Source organism: Nothobranchius furzeri, chromosome 2 (genome assembly GCF_043380555.1).
Source record: "Nothobranchius furzeri strain GRZ-AD chromosome 2, NfurGRZ-RIMD1, whole genome shotgun sequence".
In the NCBI taxonomy this organism is placed as follows: domain Eukaryota; kingdom Metazoa; phylum Chordata; class Actinopteri; order Cyprinodontiformes; family Nothobranchiidae; genus Nothobranchius; species Nothobranchius furzeri.
In genome coordinates, this window is record NC_091742.1 from 61,920,563 (window position 1) to 61,944,224 (window position 23,662).

The 23,662-nt window shown below is 42.2% G+C and overlaps 1 protein-coding gene across 2 annotated transcripts in view; it reads right to left on the minus strand.

Moving 5' to 3' along the window:
- The window catches only part of LOC107377226 (receptor tyrosine-protein kinase erbB-4), a 439,798-nt gene that overhangs the window by 83,381 nt on the left and 332,755 nt on the right, over nucleotides 1–23,662 (minus strand). For both annotated transcript variants that reach the window (XM_054747637.2, XM_054747636.2), the window contains exons 13-16: nucleotides 21,152–21,284; nucleotides 11,041–11,134; nucleotides 7,640–7,794; nucleotides 2,983–3,027 (exon numbers count right to left, since the gene is read on the minus strand). In XM_054747637.2, coding sequence (XP_054603612.2) covers nucleotides 2,983–3,027; nucleotides 7,640–7,794; nucleotides 11,041–11,134; nucleotides 21,152–21,284 — 427 coding nt within the window. The remainder of the gene's footprint in view (nucleotides 1–2,982; nucleotides 3,028–7,639; nucleotides 7,795–11,040; nucleotides 11,135–21,151; nucleotides 21,285–23,662) is intronic.

A 23,662-nucleotide genomic window follows, 5' to 3' on the forward strand; every position in this document is an offset into this window, starting at 1 on the left:
CTTGTGAAAAGTTGCACTTTTGCTAAGGCTTTGTGTTATTTTAGGTTTAATAAACACTGTTAAACCTTTTCAGAACTATTTCAGTTTGTGTAGAACAGGACTATCAATGCTTTCTGAACATATGCAACACCGTTTAAAAAATACCGCGATAATACCGAAAACCGTGATAATTTTGGTCACAATAACCGTGAGGTTAAATTTTCATACCGTGACAACCCTACTACCGACAAAAAAAAATCTATGGTTATTTCCAAGTGTGGCACTTGTAGTAAATCAGTGGATCAAAGCGTTTGATCCCTGCTTTATAATGGTCAACCCATTCAAATATGACAACTTTTTGCCGAGGGATAAAAATCCTTTTCAGCTAGTTGGATCTTGTAATAAAAAAAGGGCACTGTGTTTGAAAATAATGAGAAAAAAGCTGTAAATAGTTCAACAGCAGTTTGTAGCAATGTGGTCAAAAGAGGGAAGAGAGAGAGGACAAAAGATTGCAAGAAAAAAATACAGAAAGCCTAAATGGTAGGAGAAAACGTGTGGAACTGACAGGGAGACCTGTAACATGTTGAGGCAGAAGTAGATGAGAGAAAGGACCCGTGTAATCACGAGGAAGTGGTTTACAGCAGGAGGAGTGACACGGGGTCATCAGATGATGGCACTGGATGTAGAATTGTTCCTCTGGTTAAAGGAAGCTCAGAACTTCAATTTGAGCCCAGCGATTTGGATATAAAAAGAGTCACATGGTGTTTAAGTATCAAGTAAGAAAATATGGTGAAAGTTCAATCAGGCTCAAGTTTAAAAAGTGATAAATCGTGATTTTTTTTTAAATGTTTTGCGTGCAAAAAACATTGACAGATGATAATTTTAGGCTCCTTTTTTAAAGTCAGTTGAGTGGTCTAAACAAAACACGTTTATAAAAATGTGTGCATAAAATCTCTCTCACACAAAGTGATCTCAGTAGTTTTACTCACCAAATTTCCAGTACCTTCCAGAATGAGCCTGTTCAGAGCTCTGCGTCACTTTAAGTAAACAAGCTGTTCCTGGCCACACCCAGCCATCCCCCACTCAGGCTGCTATAATCGGGGAAGTTCCGATTTCTGGGAGGGGTTCTGGGTAGCAGGCCGCTGCTCCTCCAGCACTGACTGCAGGGGGGGGGGGGGATTTAATGCAAATTTTCCCTATTGTGGCATCACAACCAGGGACTATTTGAAATGGCTTGTTTTAGGGAAAAGGTGAGATTTGCATAAAGTGTCCCCTTTAATCCTCTGGAGTTAATCCACCAGCACGTGATGGAGCACTGGTCACATTTGTGACAGCGTGAGCATCCTGTCACTGTATCCTGATTGATCAGGCTACTTGGCCAAGGGGATATCCCTTTGGCTGACTGGTTAGCGCGTGTGACTCTCACCCGGAGAGTCTGGGGATTGTTTCTCCACCTTGCCACACGTTACTCTGGTTATTCTGCAAACAGGAAACCACTTAGCATCATGGTTTCAGCGTGTTTTGACAAAGACGGCTTAAAGCTAACAAAAGTTGTGATTTAACACGTTCATCCAAGTAAAATTAAGACATTTAAGGTAAATAATTACTGACAAGATGAAGGCGCTTTTGCGTGTTCACTCTGTGGCCAAAATCCTACAAACAGAGCTCTGTCTCGGCTCTCGCTGCTCTTTACCGTAAGCTAGGACTCAAGAGTCAGGAAGAGAGACAAGATCAAGCTCATCCTATAGGCCGAGATACAAACCACATCACCCAATCATGAAATCATGCATAAATGGTTGCTAGGTGCAGGCAGGGAAGACTGTCTGTTTCAGAATAGTTTGCTCATTGCTGCTTTTAGGTGGACAAAGTCAGGAAGGACACCCACTGGATTTGAAAAGCCTCTGATGTTCCCTGAGTGTTACGTTGAAGCTTGACACACAAACTATGGCTTCTGATCACCTTCTTTGTAAATGTATGTATATAATGTCAATGGAAGTATATCATTTTCCTGTTTGCTAAACCTGACACTGTCTTCTGCTGGACATTTTTGGAAGTAGCAGACGAAAGCGTGGAACTCCATTTTCAGCTATTTTACACGAAAAACACCAGAGACACGGTTTGCACTGTTATGCCAAAAAACATGCATCTAACAGTTGTTTGCTACATTTGACCTGTTTTGTTTTACACTGTATAGTTTTATTCTGAGTGCTGAAAACAGTTGGTTTAAAAAGTCTGTGGTCTTCACTGCAATGAATTAGTCATTTTTCCTACTCGGCTTTTGATTTTCTTTTGTGTAATTTTAGGTTCAGTGTGCTAATACAGTTTGAAAAAAAAATGAAGAAATGACTCTTTAATTCACATAGGTGAGGTTGTGCTGAAAAGACCAAACAAGGCATAAGCAATAACATGGAGTGAAATATAAAGGTGAACACTAAAGCGTGTCAGAATGGCTTCAGAGGGTAAAGATTCACCTTCTACATTTCATTTAAATATTTTTATTCTAAACTCCAATCTTGAGCTGATAAAGAAATGTTTTAAATAAAAAAATAGCTAAACATTTTTGGGTGTAATCATTGTTTGTTTCTTGGTGTTGAAGTTTTGCCAGCTACTGATGGGGTACGAGTATTTCAGCTTTTTTTAGTTCCAGTTCTTATTTGAATGGATATATATATATATATATATATTCCCCCCCCAAATAAACCTATCCTATTTACATATCCTTATGTATAACTTCATTGATTCGAGAAGCATCTTAGTAAGAATGCCAGGTCCAAAGTCGGAAAATATACCCCCAATAAAATGCAACTTATCTAGCAACACCACTACTTGTCAAGTGAATCCAAAGTTTAGTGCAGGTTTACAAAAGATTTCTAGGTCATACAACTCTCTAGTTAATGAGCATCTTGAGAAACGGGTTTTAACGGGAACTTTAACGAGTTGTGGCAGGAGTCTGACGGTGGTCTCCCAGAACCTGCATCACAAATGTATCCTGAGATCACTTACCTGTCCATCATCCCAACGCAATCTTGGAGCCTCGGCCCGATGCACCTGCAGGGCAGAGAAAGCAGAGAGATCATCCATTAAATCGGGGGACAGGTTATGAGCAAACCTCATGTTGTCTTTCTTCCACGTCAATCAGCTGTCTCTGGAAGGGGGGAGGAGGGAGGCGTGTGAGGGGGGACGGAGTGCGGCTGACCACTTGTCAATGTGACAGAAGGTGGAGGGGGAGGTATATTTGCGCTGCGGGGCATTGCTTTTCTTTCATGTGAGATTTAAAAGATTTTCAGGGCTGAGAGAAGCATTTTTGTTGTCAGAGCATAATCTTCGGAGGCTTTGAGTAATGAAAACCAGGACCATTCTTGTAAAAAAAAAACTGGAACGAGGTTGATAGATATGAGGGGTGATGTTGTGGTCGAGGTGTCGACACCGTGTCAGGTCAGCATAGGTGGCATGAAGATGAATTCACCATGGCTTATTTTTACGGCAAAGCCTTCTGTTAGCAGGGTGTTTCCCACACAGCTGCTTTATTTAACTGCCCTTTATTAAAAGTGACGAGAATAAAATGTGGGACCGCATAGAGGTAAAACATTCTATTTTTTTATCATTCAGATATGGTAAAGTTCACTTTTCCAGAAGAATTATTGGAATATTAACACCAAATGTTAAGTTTGCTTGTTGGTTTCCTGCAACAGACCCAGACAAGGTCGCCACTTGAACAGAATGTGTACTATTAGCTTGATTTATCTGCTCAACAATAGGCTGTGAAAGTCAGCTTAGGGGTGTTCGAGTCATGTTTGCACAACCATCATGTTTTTAAAGCTAACCTGCCACCAGTATAGTCACCAGAGCCCACTGAAAACAAAGATGTAAGATGATGATACAACAAAATCTTCTAAACTGACTTGTTACTGTTTTTGTTTTTGCCAAGGTTTTGGCGGCCATCTTTAATTGTATTGACTGAAAGAGTTAATAGATTATAGGTAACACTTTACCATAAGGGTCCCTTTATTAATGTTATTTAGTGAATTGTTAGGTGTTAATAACTGCTTAATCATGCTATGTAATGCATTGTTAAGCAGGCACCTCAACCACAACATCACCCCTCATATCTCTCAACCTCGTTCCAGTTTTATTTATTTATTTTTTTACAAGAATGGTCCTGTTTTCATCACTCAATTCTACTGAAACCTGGTAATCGGTTCATGAGAATGGTACATTAAAGGTGTGGGAAACTCGTTTAATCATGCATTTGCAGTGGTCTCTGGTAGAAGTGCGTCATACTCGGGGCAGAAAAGTCCAGAAATGACGTTGATCACCATGAATAAGTCTGCTTCAGCAGACAGTGGAGAAACAAGGCAGGATTTTTTTAGCCTCATTTCCCGATATTTAGACATCTTGCCCGGGATTGGATAACAGCAACACGACTCTACCACCAACTCCGCTTGCTCTGCAACATGGACATTTTATCTCCCCAAATAATACAAGCCTGTAGGAGCTTCTGCCAAATGGTGGAGTTGCTAATGGTAACGGTTAGCTTCTGCTAGCCGAGATGTTTTCTGCTGTTTGCTGGACGCTAAACCAACCTTGTTGCGAGTCAAGACGTGTGTCCATGCGACCGACTGGCATAAATCTGTCAGGCTTTTCAAATCCTAGGGTCTCACCGCCTATTTTCTATCAGAAGCTAATGCAGGAGACAGGTGTAGGAGACTATTTTAATGGTCAGCCTGCATGAAAAACTCAGAGTGACCAATTATAATCAGAAATAAACATTAAAAAAAAATATTTTTCAGTGTTCCACATATTTGAATCACATTTGTAAAACTGGTGCAGGTAAGGAAATGTGTTGTTGGTTGATACAGTGGACCATCTTGGATTGGGCAAACCTCAAAGCTAACCAGCTTAAGTCGCTCGTCTAAGTTTTGTTTAAATATTTTAATGATGGAGGACATTTTTAGTGTTTACCTGAAACCGTTCGACTTTCTGTTCTGTTCCAACCAAAACGCGCTGGGTTTTCTTGTGCCCACCAATCTCAGACAAGCACCATAACGCAGAAGAAAAAAATGGAAAAACTTGCAGATAAAATGACTTGATGTATTCTAAGCTTTACTATTAATAGCTGCTGTAATCCACATAAAAAACCTGGAAATACAAACCCTTACTCAAGAGTATTGTTGTTATTTATTGACCTTTATGAGTCTTTTGTATTCATCATGATGCTTTCTGACCATATTAAGTATCAGAGCCTCTGGGTACTGATAACATCTATCAGTAAGGGGTGTTGTAACCAGCAGGAAGTAATTAGAGCCCACTTGTCACCGCTCATTAACTCCAGATCTTTGTGTGAATGACTCTAAACAGCATGGCGGAGACAGAAACACTAACGTTTTTGTGTGCCACAACACGAAGCACGGCAAATTGGGCCAGAAAATTAGGCGAGTTGGATCACTTTGGAATTAAATCAGTAAAAACTGTAACGGTCTTTGTCTCGCTGTCTACAACACTGTCTAGCAAGTAGCTAATTAGCCACACACTGTTTAAAATAGCTCTAGTGCTGTACCACAGCTCAAATGCTTCAAAGCATGTTTCAAAAATTATGAACAATTAATATATTTCCTGCTGTACAATTTTTTTTTCATTAAATTCGGTTTGAAAAAACAGATTGGTTCTGACAGGAGTGACAAGCTAGCCACAGGTGTTAGTTAACAGCTAGTCTCAGCAGGGCTATTCTCAAGTGGATTACTGATGTTTTCAAACCACTTAAATCAAAAATGTTCGGGTTTAGATATGCAAAGTGTGTTTTTTTAACTCACAGGCCATAAAATCCCTTAAACCTGCACTGAAACATCATCTAATCAATTGTTCTTTTCCAGCAACGGCAACATAGGCTACATTTAAAAGAAAAAAACAAACAAAAATTGGTCATATATATCTTAATAAACAATAAATCATCAAGTTGATGGTTTGGATGTTAGAAAACTTGGCATGAGATGGCAGCAATCCAGTTTGATCTTGGTTCCCCTCTGACCAGCTGTTAGCTCACCAGTCCTGAAGGACTTAGGCTAATTGGGTGGGAATGGCTTAAAATTCAGAGTCCTGAATTTTTTCTTTAAAGGTGTTGAACACTCATTTAATCAGTGCATTTGCAGTGGTCTACACTGACTCTGTTTGCTCTGCAGTGTGCATGTTTTATCTCCACAAATAACACAAGCTTGGAGGATTTCTGCCATGTGGTGGAGTTGCTACTGCTAACGGTTAGCTTCTACTAGTCAAGATGCACTCTGCTGTTTCCTGGAGGCTAAATCAACAACAGCCTTCCCCATCAAGTCAAGATGGGTGAGTCTGTGAATGTTGAGTGACAGTGTGACGTAGATCTTTCAGGATTTTCTAATCCTAGAGTTTCACCATCTATTTTCTATCAGAAGCTAATGCAGGATATAGGTGTAGGAGACTATTTACATGTTCATTCTGCAAGAAAAACTCAGAGGGACTGATTATAATTAGAAATAACAATAACAAAAATGGGGTTTTCAGTGTTCCCCAACTTAAATCTGCATTTTCACATTATAGTCTCTAAACCAGGGGCATCTAAACTTTTCAATACCTAAAAAAACTAGATTTTTTTCCCAACAAAACACAGACATTTAAATCTAGTTTTGAAATGGTTAATTAATTACATAAAATATGCAATGTTTATAATTAAAATAACCCAGTTTTATGTAGGTTTGGGGGGGGGGGGGGGGGGGGTACAAAAAAAGGAGTAAAGTTTGTAAAACTTGACTGAGATGCATTAAACGTGTCTCCAATTTTTACCTTAATGACATTTGACAGCTTTACGGTTTTCTATTTTATCTACTTTATCATTCACGTTTGCTGGATTGACTCTAAATTCATGAGTCTGCTTTTTAATAAGAGTCAGTGAGTCTGATTCACTATGAAATGAAATTAAAACATAAATGCTGGGTTAAAAAACAGACTAATACTTTTAATTAGACTTCTCCATTCACATGAAAAAAGATTTAAATATACTTCAACAAGCTGCCAGCTGAGAAACACAATTCCACTATTCTCAGAATGCAGCTTAAGTCTGCTCAGAACCACGCCCTTTGGGCCGTAATGTGGACATGCCTGCTCTAAACAATCAAGGTGGTTGAAAACAGATGTGTCATTAGACGTTTGGTTCCCAATTAGTCCATTTGTTCTCTCTGAGCAGTGGTTATGTGCATTAAACAGATTTTAAAACATCCTTTTTTTAATCATCTTTCAGAAAAATTCCATTTATCTTTTTTAGTATGATATGCAAATGCAGTCAGAATCAGAACCACTGCTAAAACCTGAACCTCCTGCACCTCCTGTGAATGCAGCTCTTGTTCGATTGTTCTCCTTTATCTAGAGCCAGCTCTTCTTCACTGACTGTGTTATCGTGTTCCCAGCTGACACCACCGCTGGCTTCATATCTCCCCAGTTCCCCGTACATGTCACCACCTGTCCCTTCATTCATAGTTGATCTGTTTTTGCACCTTTAGGGTCAACACATTCTGCCCCTGACAGGAAGTTCCCCCACGGGTCAGGAGATGTAGCAGTCCCCTTTTTCCTTTTCTCTTCATCCACCGTGCAGATGAAAAACATGGAGGAACTTTCAGAGATCTGAAATATAGCTCACCCCTGGGTGCAGTTGGTGTGGCAGGGGTGACACTCGTTGTTGGCTTTGGCGTATTTGAAGATGAAGCTGTTGGCGCCCTGCAACCCATCGGGACACTTCTCCACACAGTTGGGCCCGTCTTTGAAGTGAAGGCATTTTACGCACTGCTCTGGGCCCTGGTGAGGAGAGAGATGAGAGGATAACTCACGAGGAGCAAGGAGGTGAAGAAAGATACCAGACAGACAGATGATGATTTGGCTAAATAATTTTTCAAAAAGTGATCAAATAAAAGTGAGCTAAGTGATTTAGTCGCAGGAAGAATAAAACTGAAAAGAATCAAATCCAAATCTACCAAATCGGGTCAATTTGCTCACTTCCTGTCACAGCTAATTTAGCCGCCGTGTGAATTTTATTCAGAGATTTGAAACAAAATTGCCAAGATCGTATTCTGCAGCAACATCCTGTCAAAGTTGTCAAAATGCATGAGGAATCGGGTCGTGTCAGAGCAAGGCAACGCCGTAGGAACGGGAGCCGAGCTCGGCCGCGTCATGAATAAGTAAGAAGGGAAGTGAAGCGGGATGAAAGTGAGAGGAAGCAACTGTACTCTTTGTGTTTACACGTGTTTGAAGCTGTTAAAGAAAAAAGAGAGAGCTCAGAAATCTGCAGAAGCAAGAGTGATTGTGCATGCCGGAGCTGTCGTCTGGAAGCTGGCTGCTTTGGCATCACGCTCCGTTGCTAATGACAACCACGGTGACCTGATGGACAGCCTCTCGCAGTTTGACACATCCGACCACTTGCCATCAATAAACATCATCCTCACTTTGCATTTTTGTGTGTTTGCAGCTGTATGCAGAAGTCCTAAAGTGTGTGTGTGTGTGTGTGTGTGTGCGTGCGTGCGTGCGTGTGTGTGTGTGTGTGTGTGTGTGTGTGTGTGTGTGTGTGTGTGTGTGTGTGTGTGTGTGTGTGTGTGTGTGTGTGTGGATGATTGACTCTGGTGTTATTTACTGCTCAGCTGTGACCAGCATCGCAAAGCCAGCAGCCCGTGTGCATCATGAAGGAGTTGCTCTCTCTTCATCTCCTTTTCTCTTTCTCAGGAGACCATCAGAAAAGGTTAGTCACACAGTTGCTGGATTCGCCCCAGAAATCAGCCGTGCAGCACTTTAGAGTCATTTCACAATAATATCACATTGCAAAAATAAAATTGGATTTCATGTACAGATTATGTCCATGTGTGTGTTGCATCACTTCACACACACACACACACACACACACACACACACACACACACACACACACACACACACACACACACACACACACACACACACACACACACACACACACACTGTGACGACCCTCGTCCCCTCGGTCCGTCCTCTCATCCCAACCTGAGCCTTTTGTCCCTGCTGCAAAGGATCCAGCAACAGGGACAGCGCCAGGAGCGGCCTGCTCACACCTTCCAGCGCCCCAGCGCCCTTTCAGGACCTCGGAGAGAGGCACGATCTTCATCAGCAATCAAGCGGCCAACAGGCTTAAAAGGAGGAACGCAGCAGACGTCGAGGAGACCCTGGATTAGCTGGGGATTCTCCCTCGCTCTTTGACACTCCTGATTACAGTGCTACCGTTACCACTCGGGTTCAAGGTTATTCACACAGTTACCGTTTGGGTTCAAGGTTGTTGCTAGAGATCCAGAATTTATCTGAGATTCTCCAGAGTTCTAGTTTTTGGCTTAATTGTCCTCCTTAGTAGGAGTTATCTGACAAGACGTCAGATTTCTTATGTTGGTGGTTGTTATCCCCATTTGGACTTCTGAGCCGGGGATATTTTCCTTTTGGTGGTTAAAGTTAGGCGGAGAGCCTTTATCATAAGCAGTTAGTCTGCTTATGTTTTCAGTTTCCACCTTATTTTGCACCATTATTGTTACGCCTTCTTTGCCGTTCCGACAGCGGACACTTTTTGTTAATAAATCCTTTTGTTTTTACACTAACCTCCTCGTCCTTTAGCCACTCACACACACTTACACCTATTTTCTTGTGTCAGTCCCCTCATCATCCTAGACCTTCAGAGGGGGCGTAACACACACACACACACACACACACACACACACACACACACACACACACACACACACACACACACACACAAACACACACAAACACACACACATATAAAAGCAGAACTTCTCCTGAACTCCTCACTGCACCTTTATATGTCCAGATAGACAGACAGACAGACAGACTATAGTGTGCAATATGAATTATGATTGGCTAATAAAACACCAAATATAGGTAATTTTCAATGAAACCAACATTGTAGCCATTATTGTGTTTGCTAATGTTATCAATGGTGGCCATCTTGAATGGAGTTGACCCCAAACATTTAAAGTAAACATCTGTTGAAGCCTTCCTAGAATTGCATCAACATTTATCCAATCGTTTACAAGATATTTTGCCAGCAATCGAGCAGGTTTGATTTGACTGCTTCATCTTTTGTGTCTCGTCACGTATTGTCTTCTGCAACTTCTACCCTCACACCGACTAACATGTCCACCTCCAAAAATCTGGTAAAAGTTCAATTCAAATGAACTCTCTAGGGAAACTGGAAATAGGAGAAACTCAATATTTTTAATAGTTTGTGCAACATAAATAACATGGATTAGTAAAGATTTTGGAATCCTTAATTCATTTTGATGATGCAATATTTTATTAGTTTATTTGGACATTAACCAGTCAAAGATTCTTCACATTTCTTTTGGAAATCTTTTGGGTGCACAGCACGGTCTGATGCACTGAATTGCAAATGTTGCAGCTGCAGACTTGTGTGCATGCAATGTTTGTTTGGTCATTAAAGAAAAACCAAAAGGGGGATATTGCAGAGATTTCTGGACTGATTTTCGGAGTGCTACTCACAAATTTAGCTGTGTTGCTCTTTCCACAGATGTGCAAACCTTTATTGTTAGACCTTGTTGTAAAGGTGATGATTCAGTCATTACAAACTAATCAAACCAAACAAATCTCCTTAAATTTTTGCAAAGTGTATTTTCAGTGGAACGTGTTTTGGAGGAATGCTTCTGTTTGTTCCCAAATCCCTCTAAGACAACTTTAGTGGAAGGTCAGAACATAATCTCACTTCATTGTTTACCAAAAGCACGACTTCTAAAACAGCAGCAGCAGTTTATCACTTCTCCCATTAACCTTCTGTTCACCTCTGGAAGCACCTCTTATATCTGCTCAAATTCTATGTGCAGGAGCGATAGGAGCTAAAAAATGTAGGTTTGTTTATGTTCACTAAAGATATGAGGCTATCTTGCAAGGGGAAAAAATATAAAGGGGTTGTTCTAATCTACAATTCTGTTTCAGCATTCATGTTTTTTTTAAAAAGGAAAATTGAGTTCATTTGAGGCAGAATCAGGAAGATCTTACCGGGCCGAGACACGTCATGCTGTTTTCGTTCATCTTCTCACACTGGCCATCGCACTCCAGGCACACGGATCCGTTGGCAAATTCCCGCACTTCCCTGATCGAGAACACATTGATTATAGATCTGAGTGTGTACTCACACTGAAATATTGACCAACAGAATCCTGCCGCTTGATTCAGATGCATTCAGCATTAACTGTAAGCACAAGTTAAACTCTGCCGTCTGCACTCAAATGATTGGGTCAACCTAAAGGTTCACAGAGAACGTTCATGAAAAGTAAACTGTTTTATAGCAAACATGAGGAGGTTTGTTGGAAAGGAGGTTCGCTTCAGATGGAGTTAAAGTGAACAAACAGAACAAGGATGAGTCAATAAGCTTTCCACTTTTCCAGTTGTCTAAGGTCAGGGTTGTTGACACGTGGAACATTCAGGAAGGAATCTTGTGCCTCCTAGTGAGTTCTGTGTCCACCCTTTGGTGCCAAGATGACCTCTAGAAAGAAGCTATCGAGGCATCCCAATCTGATGCTCAAACCACTTCTTACTTACAGTGAGGAGGAGCAGCTACGCATTTTTATCCAATTCATTTGGTCACGATCCTGACCCCTAGTTCACACTGGAGGCATCAACAGGGCGGAATGGCAGCGGAACGTCGCTGCCTAGCTCCATGCCACTCCAATACAGACAGGATCGAGTTCTATTTTTTTCTGCGAGCCACTTCTGGGGCACTTCAATATCTGCAGTTAACATAGGGCTATAGGAAATCACACATGGCTTCAGAGTAAAACGTCTGGTAATGTTCAAACCAAAACTTTGCTGCAATTATAGATATGCAAAGTCATATCTATGTATTGGTTAAGCACGATTAGAACAAGTTTGCCTTTAGCAAGACTAACACCTTTACTTGCATAACCCCCCCAAAAATTAAAAATAAACCATCATCAATCTATTTAGGGCAACAGTTCGGTTTTCTGATGTGCATCTAAACGCAGGGATGCACTCTCAGCCAAAAGCAGCATTCTACATTCTATCCATGACCTCAAATTTTGTAGAAGCCAAACAAAAAGGAAGCATTGCAGAATTTTCTGCCTGTTATTAAAGGATCATTGCAGTTTCTGCAAATAGTTGGTGCACCAGCCTATTTGTTGAGCTAGTTAAAGCAATGCAGTTTCTCTTTGCTTTCTTACTCGGAACATCTAAAGAACAGACAGTAAACAATAGAGCTCGATACCGGGTGCATACACTGCAATTACAGTGGCTGGGGTTGTGTATCGCCTCAGGCCGAACTTATCAACCATTCCATGTGTCTGTGAGAGTGCATGCACCCCAGCCTTATATTTCCTCCTTTTGGGGGGCCTGAATCAGTGAATTATCTTTACTATTGATGTAAGGTGTCTCTGGCGGGTGACAGACGCTCGCTGTCAACAGCAACGACTGCTGATCAAAAACACTTTCCACATCAGAAGGATCGATCGTCAGAGGACGGACGTCCTCAGGGGAGGATTCACCCGGTTACAAACAAAACCTTTTGTTCTATGAACGATGGGATAATGAGAATAACTCTGTGCTCGTTTGGTTTGGTTGTGTTTATTTCTAATGCTGTTGGAGTAGAATAAAGAGTCAACAGATTGTGAGCTGGTTTTTATATGATCTAGCACTGAGAACTTCACATCTCCTCAGGGTGTTTGAGGATTATTTTGATGGATTTTCATGTGGGGGGGGGGGGGGTATGGAATAAAAATCATATAGTTTTAGTGGCTTGAGAAGCGTATAAAAACAAGACAAGTGGTCACGCTAAAGGGTGATAAAGCTATGTTTTTCCTGAATTTTTATGTTATGACTGTTTCCTGTGATTTACCATACAAGCCCAGTTATAAAAAAAACCCATCAATTGTTTTTTAAAGTCCTGTTCCTTTGTCCTAAAGTGAATTAAGATTCATGTCCAGAAGCTCTGTCCAGTGGAATGCTTCGGAAAAAGCCCAGGCAGTGAAGAGATGTCCCTTTGTGTGTTGAGGGTGGGGGCATGGCGGAGACAAAGACCACTGCAACGGTGCTCTCTAGGGTCATTTCCATTCTGTCAAAGCCGTTCCTCCCGATTGGCCCTCTTCACGGCTGAAAGTGTACGCCGAGTCCCCATTGGGGGATGACCTGATGTGGGGGATTATCCCTGCTTTAGCAGGAATTTAAGCAGGACTGTGGCCAACCATTCAGACCTTAAAACATCCAAAAAACCAGAGCATGGCCAACCCACCAGAGCAACTTTTTTAATTAACCACTTTCAGTGCCTCCCTTTAGCTAAACCCTCCCTCCTTCTCTAACCCCAGTGGACACCATCTCGTCTTTTTCTTTTCTCCTCTCGCACGCCTCTGCGCTTCCTTTGTTTTATTCAACAGACTTATGAACTAAAGGGAATTAGTGCTTTTCCTCATTAAGAATGGATACGAAGAACAAGAGCGAGTTGAGGAATCTTAAGGTTTAAAATCACCAACCTGAAAACATTTTTAATGAGCTAGCACAAAATTCTTTAGAGATAAAGACTTCTACAGCTCCAGAACAAAGTAAAATATTACACAGATCTGTAGTGAATGCAGTAAATTCAACAGACTGTAGCAATGTCCAAGAATAAAACCATTAGAAAAAGCCAAACGGAGGCAAAAAAAAAATCAAGCAAACAATCTAAGATCTACTTTTATGCAGATGATACAATTATCGTACCTTTGAGAAACACAAGTAAAGCCCAAATACATTAAATTATTTAGTTTGTTTAACTCCATCATTTTGAGTAAAAGTATTTGCCATGAAAACAAATTTTGGTAATGCTTCCTTTTACAGTCCCCTAATTACTAAGTACTTACATGGTAATTACACAGTAAGTTAAAGTGTAATATCATTTCTGACTTCTTAAACAGTTATTACCATGTAACTAAAATTCATTTCTAGTTTTTATTTTGATTAATCATTCCCGGTATATACTGCTTTACACAATAATTACACTTTATGACAATTATACACTTTAATTACACGATAATATACTTTAACGTACTATATAATTACTTAGTAATTAAGGGACTGTAAAAGAAAGTGTTACCCAATTTTTGATGTTTTGCTATAATTTTGGGTAACACGTTAGAAGAATGATCACTTTATAAATGCTACTTGCGCATTATTACTCATTAATAAACAAAGATTCTTTTATTTACAATGTCGTTAACTACTAAGTGTCCTTAAGGTTAGCTCAAACGGTGGTGGTGGTGGAATGGGGGGGGGGGGTATTCTGCTTGGTGATGCATTATTTAATATGGTTTTCAGTTTTTTAATACTTTATTTAATAATTTAATAATGCTTAATAATACACAAAGTAGTGTTAAGAAAAGGACCCTTATTGTAAAGTGTTACAATTTTTTTGTGTTGATTTCTTTTACACTAATCGATTTAAACTAATATTTGTGTAAAATTTCAAAGTGGCAGTGTGTAGTTTCTTGCCGCTAGGGGCAGTACGTGCAATTCAGGGTAGTTTTACACTATATCACAGTGACTGTTGCTGACTTAAAAATTCATTACGATAAATGTTGTTACCTGTGGAGCAGAAAGCAGGCGACCTTGGCGCGACTCCTCAGACTTTGATGGTCATCACACTACGGTAATACCTCTCGACCAAAACAGTTTGCGTCTCTTTTTTGGTTCTGTTCTTTAACATATGTTTTAGAAAGAGTTTAGCAGTATATATATATATATATATATATATATATATATATATATATATATATATATATATATAATTATTTATTTATTTTTTTAACTCATGTTTCTTGCAACCTAAATGTTTTCAAATGTGGTAATGTCATCAAGTCGTATATCCAGCCAATCATCTAGTGACGTCATTAACAGACGCAGGACCCCAAGCCAGCCAGAAGAAAACATGGCATCTAATATGGCATCCCACAAAGATGCTAGAACTGATTTTTATGGTAATATGTTACAAAGCCGCCAATGTTTTTCAACAACTGGGCATCATTTTATTCATTTTAAGAGATTAAAGGTAATAGCTACACTGCCACTTATTTAATGTTAATTGATAACCAATCACATTGAATATTTACTAGTGCTGACCAGACAATACTGACCCAAAACCAACCCTTTCACATTAGATTATGGCGATTTTGCTACCTTTAATTAATCTCCACAGTATTAGAACTGATGACAGCATTTACTCCACTTAGTCTATTTTTGGTCAATGGAAAAGCCCATTCCGTTGGTTATGACTACATCATACCACCAGAAAAGTGTCTATGTGGTAAAGATTTTACTACATTTCTGAACAACAAAAAGAATAAACGGTAAAGTTCCTAACTCTCCATTGGTCGTTGACCTTGACTCATACATTTTGATTTTCAAATCCATATGAGGATTGAAACCTTCAGGAAATTAGATTGAAGACAAAGCAACCATCAAGAAAACCAATCTAATCATATCTAATTTAAATCATACATTTGTTTTGTATGATTTAAATTAAAGATATTTTGTATGTTTTTAAGTATTTATGTGACGTACGTATAATGCCAATGTATATGACAGTCAGTCCAGTCCAGTTTACTGTTATACTGGATACTGTATAATGTGTTAAATCTTATTTCATATTGTATTGTGTTGCATAGTATTGTATCAAATCATGTAATGTCACATTTTGTAGGAATATGTATTTTATTTCATTTCATTCATAGCAAGCATTTCCTTATCAGGGTAACTGAGAGCTGATATCTAACTCCACCACTCACCAAGCAAGCAGCGGGGTACACCCTAAACAAAAACATGCTGGACAACAGCACTTTAGGACCAAGTTTTCCTCTGACTTTACAGTCTCCAAACCAAGCATGCACAATTTTGGCTCCAGGAGGAAATCGGAAAACCTGGGGAAAACCCAAACATGCATGGATAGATTATGCTAATTCCATGCAAAAAAGCCACAGCTGGGACATTCTCACTATGAGTCAATAATGCTGATAATTGCATCACCAAGCAGTCCAATATTGCACCATTTAATGTGCCATATACTGTATTGTAATAATGTATCATAAATTCTAACATCCTCAACTTAACTCAACTTTATTTATAATGAACTTTACATACAACTAAGTTAGCCAAAGTGCTACAATGTAAGCACCAAAATCCAATTAAAACCCTATAAAAATAAAATACAGTGAAAAACAAAAGTCCCAATGCCAACAGCTCATACAGTATAAAAAGTCACAGCACCTGAATGTGCAATGGTAAATCGTTCCATAGTTTAATGCCACTACCCTGAAAGTACAATCCCCTCTGCATGGGGCTACAAGTCATAGGCACACACAGAAGAAGCTGGCGGAGTATAATGAAGACTCTAAGAAGGGGGCAGTATTGCACAGATGGGGTAATGTATTGTGATTTGTGAGTTCCTGTCAAAAGACGTGCAGTCGAGTGATGGTGTATCTCCTTCCACTCTAAATCACTATTTTGATGAGCAGGCCCCAGTGTTTACGTCATTTTTAACTCCTCACTGGAGGCATCTCATGTGCCTACCTGCTTCAAGATCTCCACCATAGACCCTGTCTCCAAGAAGCCAAGGATCACTGGAGTAAATAACTACAGACCTTTGGCCCTGACATCTGTGGTCATGAAGTCATTTGAGCACCTGGTTCTCCCACACCTCAAGACCCTCACAGCCCCCCTCCTGGTCCCCCAACAGTTTGCCTACAGAGCCAACAGGTCTGTACATGATGCCATCAACATGGCTCTACACTTCATCCTGCAGCATCTGGACTCCCTGGGTACCTACACCAGGATACTGTTTGTGGACATTAACTCTGCATTCAACACAATCCTGCCAGACCTCCTCCAAGAAAGACTGTCTTAGACGAACATGCCTAACCCCATCTGCAGGTGGATCGCTCACTTCCTGACAGACAGGAAGTAGTAAGTGAGATTGGGGAAGAATGTCTCTGATCTGCAGACCAACAGCACCTGTTCTCTCCCCTTTGCTCTTCTCCCTGTACACCAACGGCTGCACCTCCAACCACGAGTCTGTGAAGCTTATTACTTTTCCAGATGACGCCGCCATCATTGGACTCATCTCCAAGGGGATGAGTCCGCCTACAGAATGGAGGTTGAACGGCTGGTGTCCATGTGCAGCCACAACAACCTGGTGCTAAATGCCCAGAAGGCAGCGGGGGTTGTCATGGACTTTAGGAAGCGCACAGCGCTCCTCCCTCCCATATCCCTGTTTGACACTCCCATCTAGATGGTGGACTCATATCGCTTCCTGGTCACCACCATCACCCAGGACCTCAAGTGGAAGCCCACCATCACCTCCGTCATAAAAAAGGCCCAGCAGAGGATGAACGTCCTGAGGCAGCTGAAGAAATTCAACCTATCAGTACAGATGATGAGGCAGTTGTACATCGCAGCCATCGAGACCATCCTCACCTCCTGAATCACTGTGTGGTATTCTGGAGCTGCAGCATGTTGTATGCTCTGCTAAGAAGATCATTGGCTGCAAACTCCCCTCCATACAGCACCTGTACACCTCCAGGATACTGAGGCATGCAGGTTGGATCACAGCAGACCGGTGTCACCCTGGACACAGTCTTTTTGACTCGCTCCCATCTGGCATGAGGCTCTGATCCATTCGGACCAGAACCTCTATCCACAACAGTTTCTTCCTGTCTGCCTTTGGACTTATGAACAATCATCCTAGGGCTGCCCACTCCAGTCGCTTGGTTCCAGTCACATGACATGGTGTTGTGTTTGTACCTGGATTAATCCGCTCTGATCAGAACCTACACTGTCTTGTATATAGCATCCACTTTATATTAGCAATTTCCTAATGCTGTGATTCTCGCACATATGATGAATGATAAATGACCTGCACTTGTATAGCGCCTCTCAGAGTAAGGACTCCAAAGTGCTTTACACCACAGTGTATCAATCACCCATTCACACACACATTCACACACTGGTGGTGATGAGCTACGATGTAGCCACAGCTCCCCTGGGGCACAAAGACAGAGGCGAGGCTGCCGAGCACAGGCGCCGCCGGTCCCTCTGACCACCACCAGCAGGCAACGTGGGTTAAGTGTCTTGCCCAAGGACACAACAGCAGCATTCTCTGTCCGGAGGCGGGATCGAACCTGCAACCTTCCGATTACTGGAACACCCACTCAGCCTGTTGTGCTACTTCTGCCCAATGGCAATAAAGCCTTCTTAATCTGATTCTGACATCGCATGTCCATTACATACAATGCTGTGTTGGTATTCTGGGTGTGTTGGTTCAAGGGCGAGTGTTGAACCGTTTCTGTTCAGCCTGTTCGGTTCGGTCCACTTGCGTACCGTTTCGGTAAATTTTTTCCGTTTTTATTTGCGTGATTTAAGTGCAGCGGATAAAAGCTCCTATGCAAGTTTCCGCACAGACACTCTATTGAGTGTCGCATGATGGCTGCATGCGCCCGATCGCCATTTCAAAAATGTGATCTGCAAATTCTGATCAACGCCTTTCAGAGCGGATCAAACCATCTGGCTGTCGCTGCTACTGGAGCCTGTAGAGACGCTGAATGGAGCGTAGGGTTGCCCCTCCCCCTCTTCTCTCACACTGTTCTAGCACGCAGCAGCAAAAACGTTAATAAACATGTCTGCTGAACTTTTCCCGTGACAAGTGATGTTAAGTTTTCATCCTACAATGAAGCTCGTTATTTAATACGAGTTTTAAAGAAGAAACTCTGTGCGGTGTGAGGTGAGCAGAAATAAAAACATGGAGCATCAACAGTCAAACACAACACTTGTCTGTATTAGGGCTGCAACGATTTGTCGACGTTGTCGACAAATGTCGACAATAGAAATGGTTGACAATGAGTCGACGTTGTCACCAGACGTGCTTTTTCTGACCGAGTGAGGCATCTCACTTCATTACAATCTCTGCTGGGTGTCGCACATGCGCAATGGCTTCTCTGCTGAGCGCCAACAAACAGAAATGGCGGCGTCCGACGCAGCAGCTACACGTACCAAAACATCTCAAATTTGGGAGCACTCTAGCCTGGATTCGGCAAATAAAAAGATGACCTGCATTATTTGCAAAGCAGTCCTGGCGTATCACGGCAGCACCTCGGTGATGCATGAACACTTAACGAGAAAGCACGTCGGACAGTTGAATGAAACAGTCTGACTCACCTCGGTAACATTTAAATGACACGAAAGCCTGATGCGTTTTGTTTCGGATGTACGTTGTACATTTTTTTAAACGTATTTTTGCTTAAACAAAAAAGAGATTTAATGTTATGCCCAACTGCTTGACAAAAGTATTTTAATTATTTTATGTCTACAGTGCAATGACTGAGCACTGTGCCTAATTGGTGTTAGACAAGGCATTTTTACTTACTTTTAGCATGAATCGGCCTATCAGCAACAAAGTTCAATAAAATATGCATTTTCCATTGAAGTACCGATCTTTCTTGTGTTTATTATCATTTTTCACACAATTAAAGCAATCTCATGCTAAATTTAAGAAAAATGTAATGATTATCTGATTAGTCGACTAATTGTTTCAATAGTCGGTGACTAGTCGACTATTAAAATAGTCGTTAGTTGCAGCCCTTGTCTGTATGAGCGTGACACCCATAGCTGCACAAATAACCTGTGAAATAATTAAATACATCATGTTAGATCAGCAGCCAATTCTGATGTTAAATTAATTGAAAATTAATCGAACCGAACTTTTCATAACACTGGACCGAACCGAGTACGACTTTAGTGTACCGTTACACCCCTAGTTGGTATCATATTGTGAAACATCTTTCTGTATCATTTCAGATCACATCATATCACGTTGTCTCAGATTTTGTGTGTGCAAAAGAAAAGGCAAAACTTAGGTTTGGATTCTGCTGCAGGGAAAATCTGAATTAGCGAAAGCACAAGTGAGATATGAACTAATACCTTCGATGCTCTGCGGTTTCAGTTCTCCATCTCAGAAAATAAAACCATTCATTTCTGAAATGTCTTTTCTGAAGCACTGTTTCCAGGGGCTTCTTGGTCTTTCAACAAATGAACCTGCTGAAGCAACATGTGGCTCTGCTAAATATGCCAATTCCCCCCCCCCCCCCCCCCCCCCACACACACACACACAGACTGTATTTACAGTAAAGGAAACAAGTGTGCTTCAGACGCTCCCTGCCACGAGCCTCTCCTCCTTCCACCTCTTCAAAGCCTTCGCTGTGAGCTGTGTTTGCCAGCGACTTCAAAGCCTCCCTCCCACAAATGGCAACAGAAAGCACGAGCAACAAGTCAACATGACAGAGGGTTGCATGTTCTCGTACACCCTCTCTCGCTCCCACACGTGCGCTCTTCTCCTCCTCACGGAGGGGAAACACAGGCTTGACATTGCAGATTGCTCATGGGGAAAGCCAGATTTCACCGGTTATTTTAGACGGATTTCTTCAAGTGATCTGATGCACAACATTGTCTCGTTCATTCAAGATTTATACTTGAGATACTCAGCAGTTGTCCTCCCCAGGTAACTCGGTAGTGATTTTTTTGAGTACCACTTGGCATAAGGACCTGGTGCCACCCGACTGCTGACTGGTCAAAAGCACATGGGTGAAAACTGCCATCAAGGTGCCATGGCACTGTCCCACATGTCTTCATCTGTCTTCACAAGTGTGTTTACATCAAAGGAATAAAATAATATCCTGAACACATTTGCTTTTGACTTAAACACAGGTGGTCAGTTATGTCATTTTAGCTCACTCCTTTTAATTTAACAGTTCAACTGCGATGCATTTAAATTGATTTTTGTCGACAGAAGCCGCCAAATGTTCCTTTGACAGTTCACCCTGTGAAATTCCTTATTGGCTCATCTCATTACATTCATGCCAATCGGCAATTAGACTCCTCTCCCTCAAAGCCCTCGACGACGTTTTGAATTCATTCTCACGCATTAATGCTGTTTAAAATGATTTTAATCCCTCCGCTCGTCACATATCGCTGTTTGCTGATGAATGACTGCCTCTTCCTGAAACCAAATGATCAGACATTCAGAGTTTTCACAGGTATGATTGAAGATTCTTCTCGGCTCTGCGAAAATGTGACTTCTCACCCGTCAAAGAGGTTGCAGGACTCAACACAGGTGCGGCCTCTTTTGAAATATCTGCAGGAGAGACACTGATCTGGACCTGGACCCCAACATCCTTCATCCGAACACATGCGATCACAGACCATCCTCTGCTGAACTGTGAAAAGAAAAAAGAGAACTAATGTTTTAAAGTCATAACAGGAGGAATAAGTGGAGTTATAGCCAGTTTCCTTGAGAGGGGTTGGACTTTCTACCACTCTGGAGATGCTCCCACTGAGAGGCCCCGAACAGGGGTGGGCATACTAGTTGCCCTCCATCTTGGTGCCTGTATGTTGGGGTTTACCCGAGTGAATGAGAAGGTAGCCTCCCTCCGCCTACGTGTGGAGGGATGGGTTCTGACTGTGGTCTGTGCTTATGCACCAAACTACAGTTCGGACTACCCACCCTTTTTGGAGACCTTGGAGGGGGTGCTGGAAAGTGCTCCTTCCGGTGACTCCCTCGTTCTGCTGGGGGACTTAAACGCTCACGTGGGCAACGACAGTGAGACCTGGAGAAGTGTGGTTTGGAGGAATGGCCCCCCTGATCTGAATTAGAGTGGTGTTTTGTTATTGGACTTCTGTGCCAGTCATGGATTGTCCATAATGAACACCATGTTCAGACATAAAGGTGTCCATATGTGCTCTTGGCACCAGGATACCTTAGGCCGCAGCTTGATGATCGACTTTGTTGTTGTTTCATCTGACCTGCGGCCGCAAGTCTTGGACACTCGGGTGAAGAGAGGGGCAAAGCTGTCAACTGAGTCTGAATGGACCCTGTTCCATGCCTCCATTGTTGAGGCGGCCGACCGGAGCTGTGGTCACAGGATCGTCAATGCCTGTCGTGGTGGCAAACCCCAAACACGCTGGTGGACACTGGCGGTTAGGGATGCAGTCAAGCTGAAGAAAGAGTCCTATCAGGTCTTTTTGGCCTGTGGGACTCCAGAGGCAGCTGACGGGTACCGGCAGTCCAAGCGGAACGCAGCTTAGGTAGTCGCCAAGGCAAAAAACAAGGCATTGGAGGAGTTCGATGAGACCATGGAGCAAGACTTCCGTATGGGGGGTGGGGGTGGGTGGGGGGGGGAGTGTGCTACCAACACTATCTATAGTGGGACGGTGTGCTGCTGACTTCTACTCAGGATGTTGTGGATCGGTGAGCAGAATACTTCGAAGACCTCCTCAATCCCACCGACACGTCTTCCATTGACGAAGCAGAGTCTGGGGACTTTGGGTTGGCCTCTCAAATTTCTGGTGCTGAGGTCACTGAGGTGGTTTACAAGCTCCTCTGTGGTAAGGCTCCAGGGGTGGATGAGATCCACCCAGAGTTCCTTAAGGCTCTGGATGTTGTGGGGATGTGTTGGCTGACGCAGCTCTGCATTATCGCGCAGATATCGGGGGCAGTCCCACTGGACTGGCAGACCGGGTGGTGGTCCCCTTATTTAAAAAGGGGGACCGCAGGGTGTGTTCCAACTTCAGGGGGATCACACTCCTAAGCCTTCCTGTCAAGGTCTATTCAGGGGTTCTGGAGAGGAGGGTCCGTCAGATTGTTGAACCTCAGATTCAGGAGGATCAAAGTGGTTTTTGTCCTGCCATGGAACATTGGACCAGCTCTATACCCTTAGGGGGATCATGGAGGGTGCGTGGTAATTTGCCCAACCAGTCTACATTATATCAGACAGTACACAATAAAACAATCACTCTTTGTATTCCTGAAAAATCATGCATAATTCCTGAAAGGGTGAAAACGTATGATAGCAGCTTTACAGAAAGAAACCAAACCAGAACCTCAGCCCACTATTTCCCAGTTGAACCACAACAATCAATGCTGTTCGTCAGACTCGCTGTCCTGCCCCATCCGGTGAGTGACACACACGTATCTCTGGGAGTGTTGCCTGGTGGGGGCCAGACACCTCTGTCAACAGCAGAGCAGTCAATGGTGGACAGGTTGAGCCTAATGAAGAGGCTCGTATTAGCTCCCATTGATCGATCTCTAACCACACACACACACACACACACACACACACACACACACACACACACACACACACACACACACACACACAGCTTGTGCTCATTAACCAGCTAATGACATCAACCACAGTGTAGAAAATCCAAGAACAACTCTGGCAACTCCTGCTGCGGCAAGCTGCACTGGAAAACACACACGACACGTTGTCAAAGTAGAACAAACCCTGCAAATCGAGTTAGCGACATGAACAACAGCACCATAAAATAGATTTTGGAATTGGACAATTCATTGTTCCATCTGGTCTGCAGTTGCAGCCCTGGCTGTGGTTTTAACCCACCTCAGTGCATTCATGTCACAAGGGAGCTGAATAAGGGCTTTCGTGGCCAAGCTGTGAGAGATGAACGTGATACTGTTGCTGTGGAAACGGGCATGTGGGTGAGTATGGCTGGGGCAGAGCTGGATTTACAGAGATATGAAAAGAATCAAAGTTTGGAATTAATTATGAGGCAAGAAAAGGAAGCATGGCTGAGT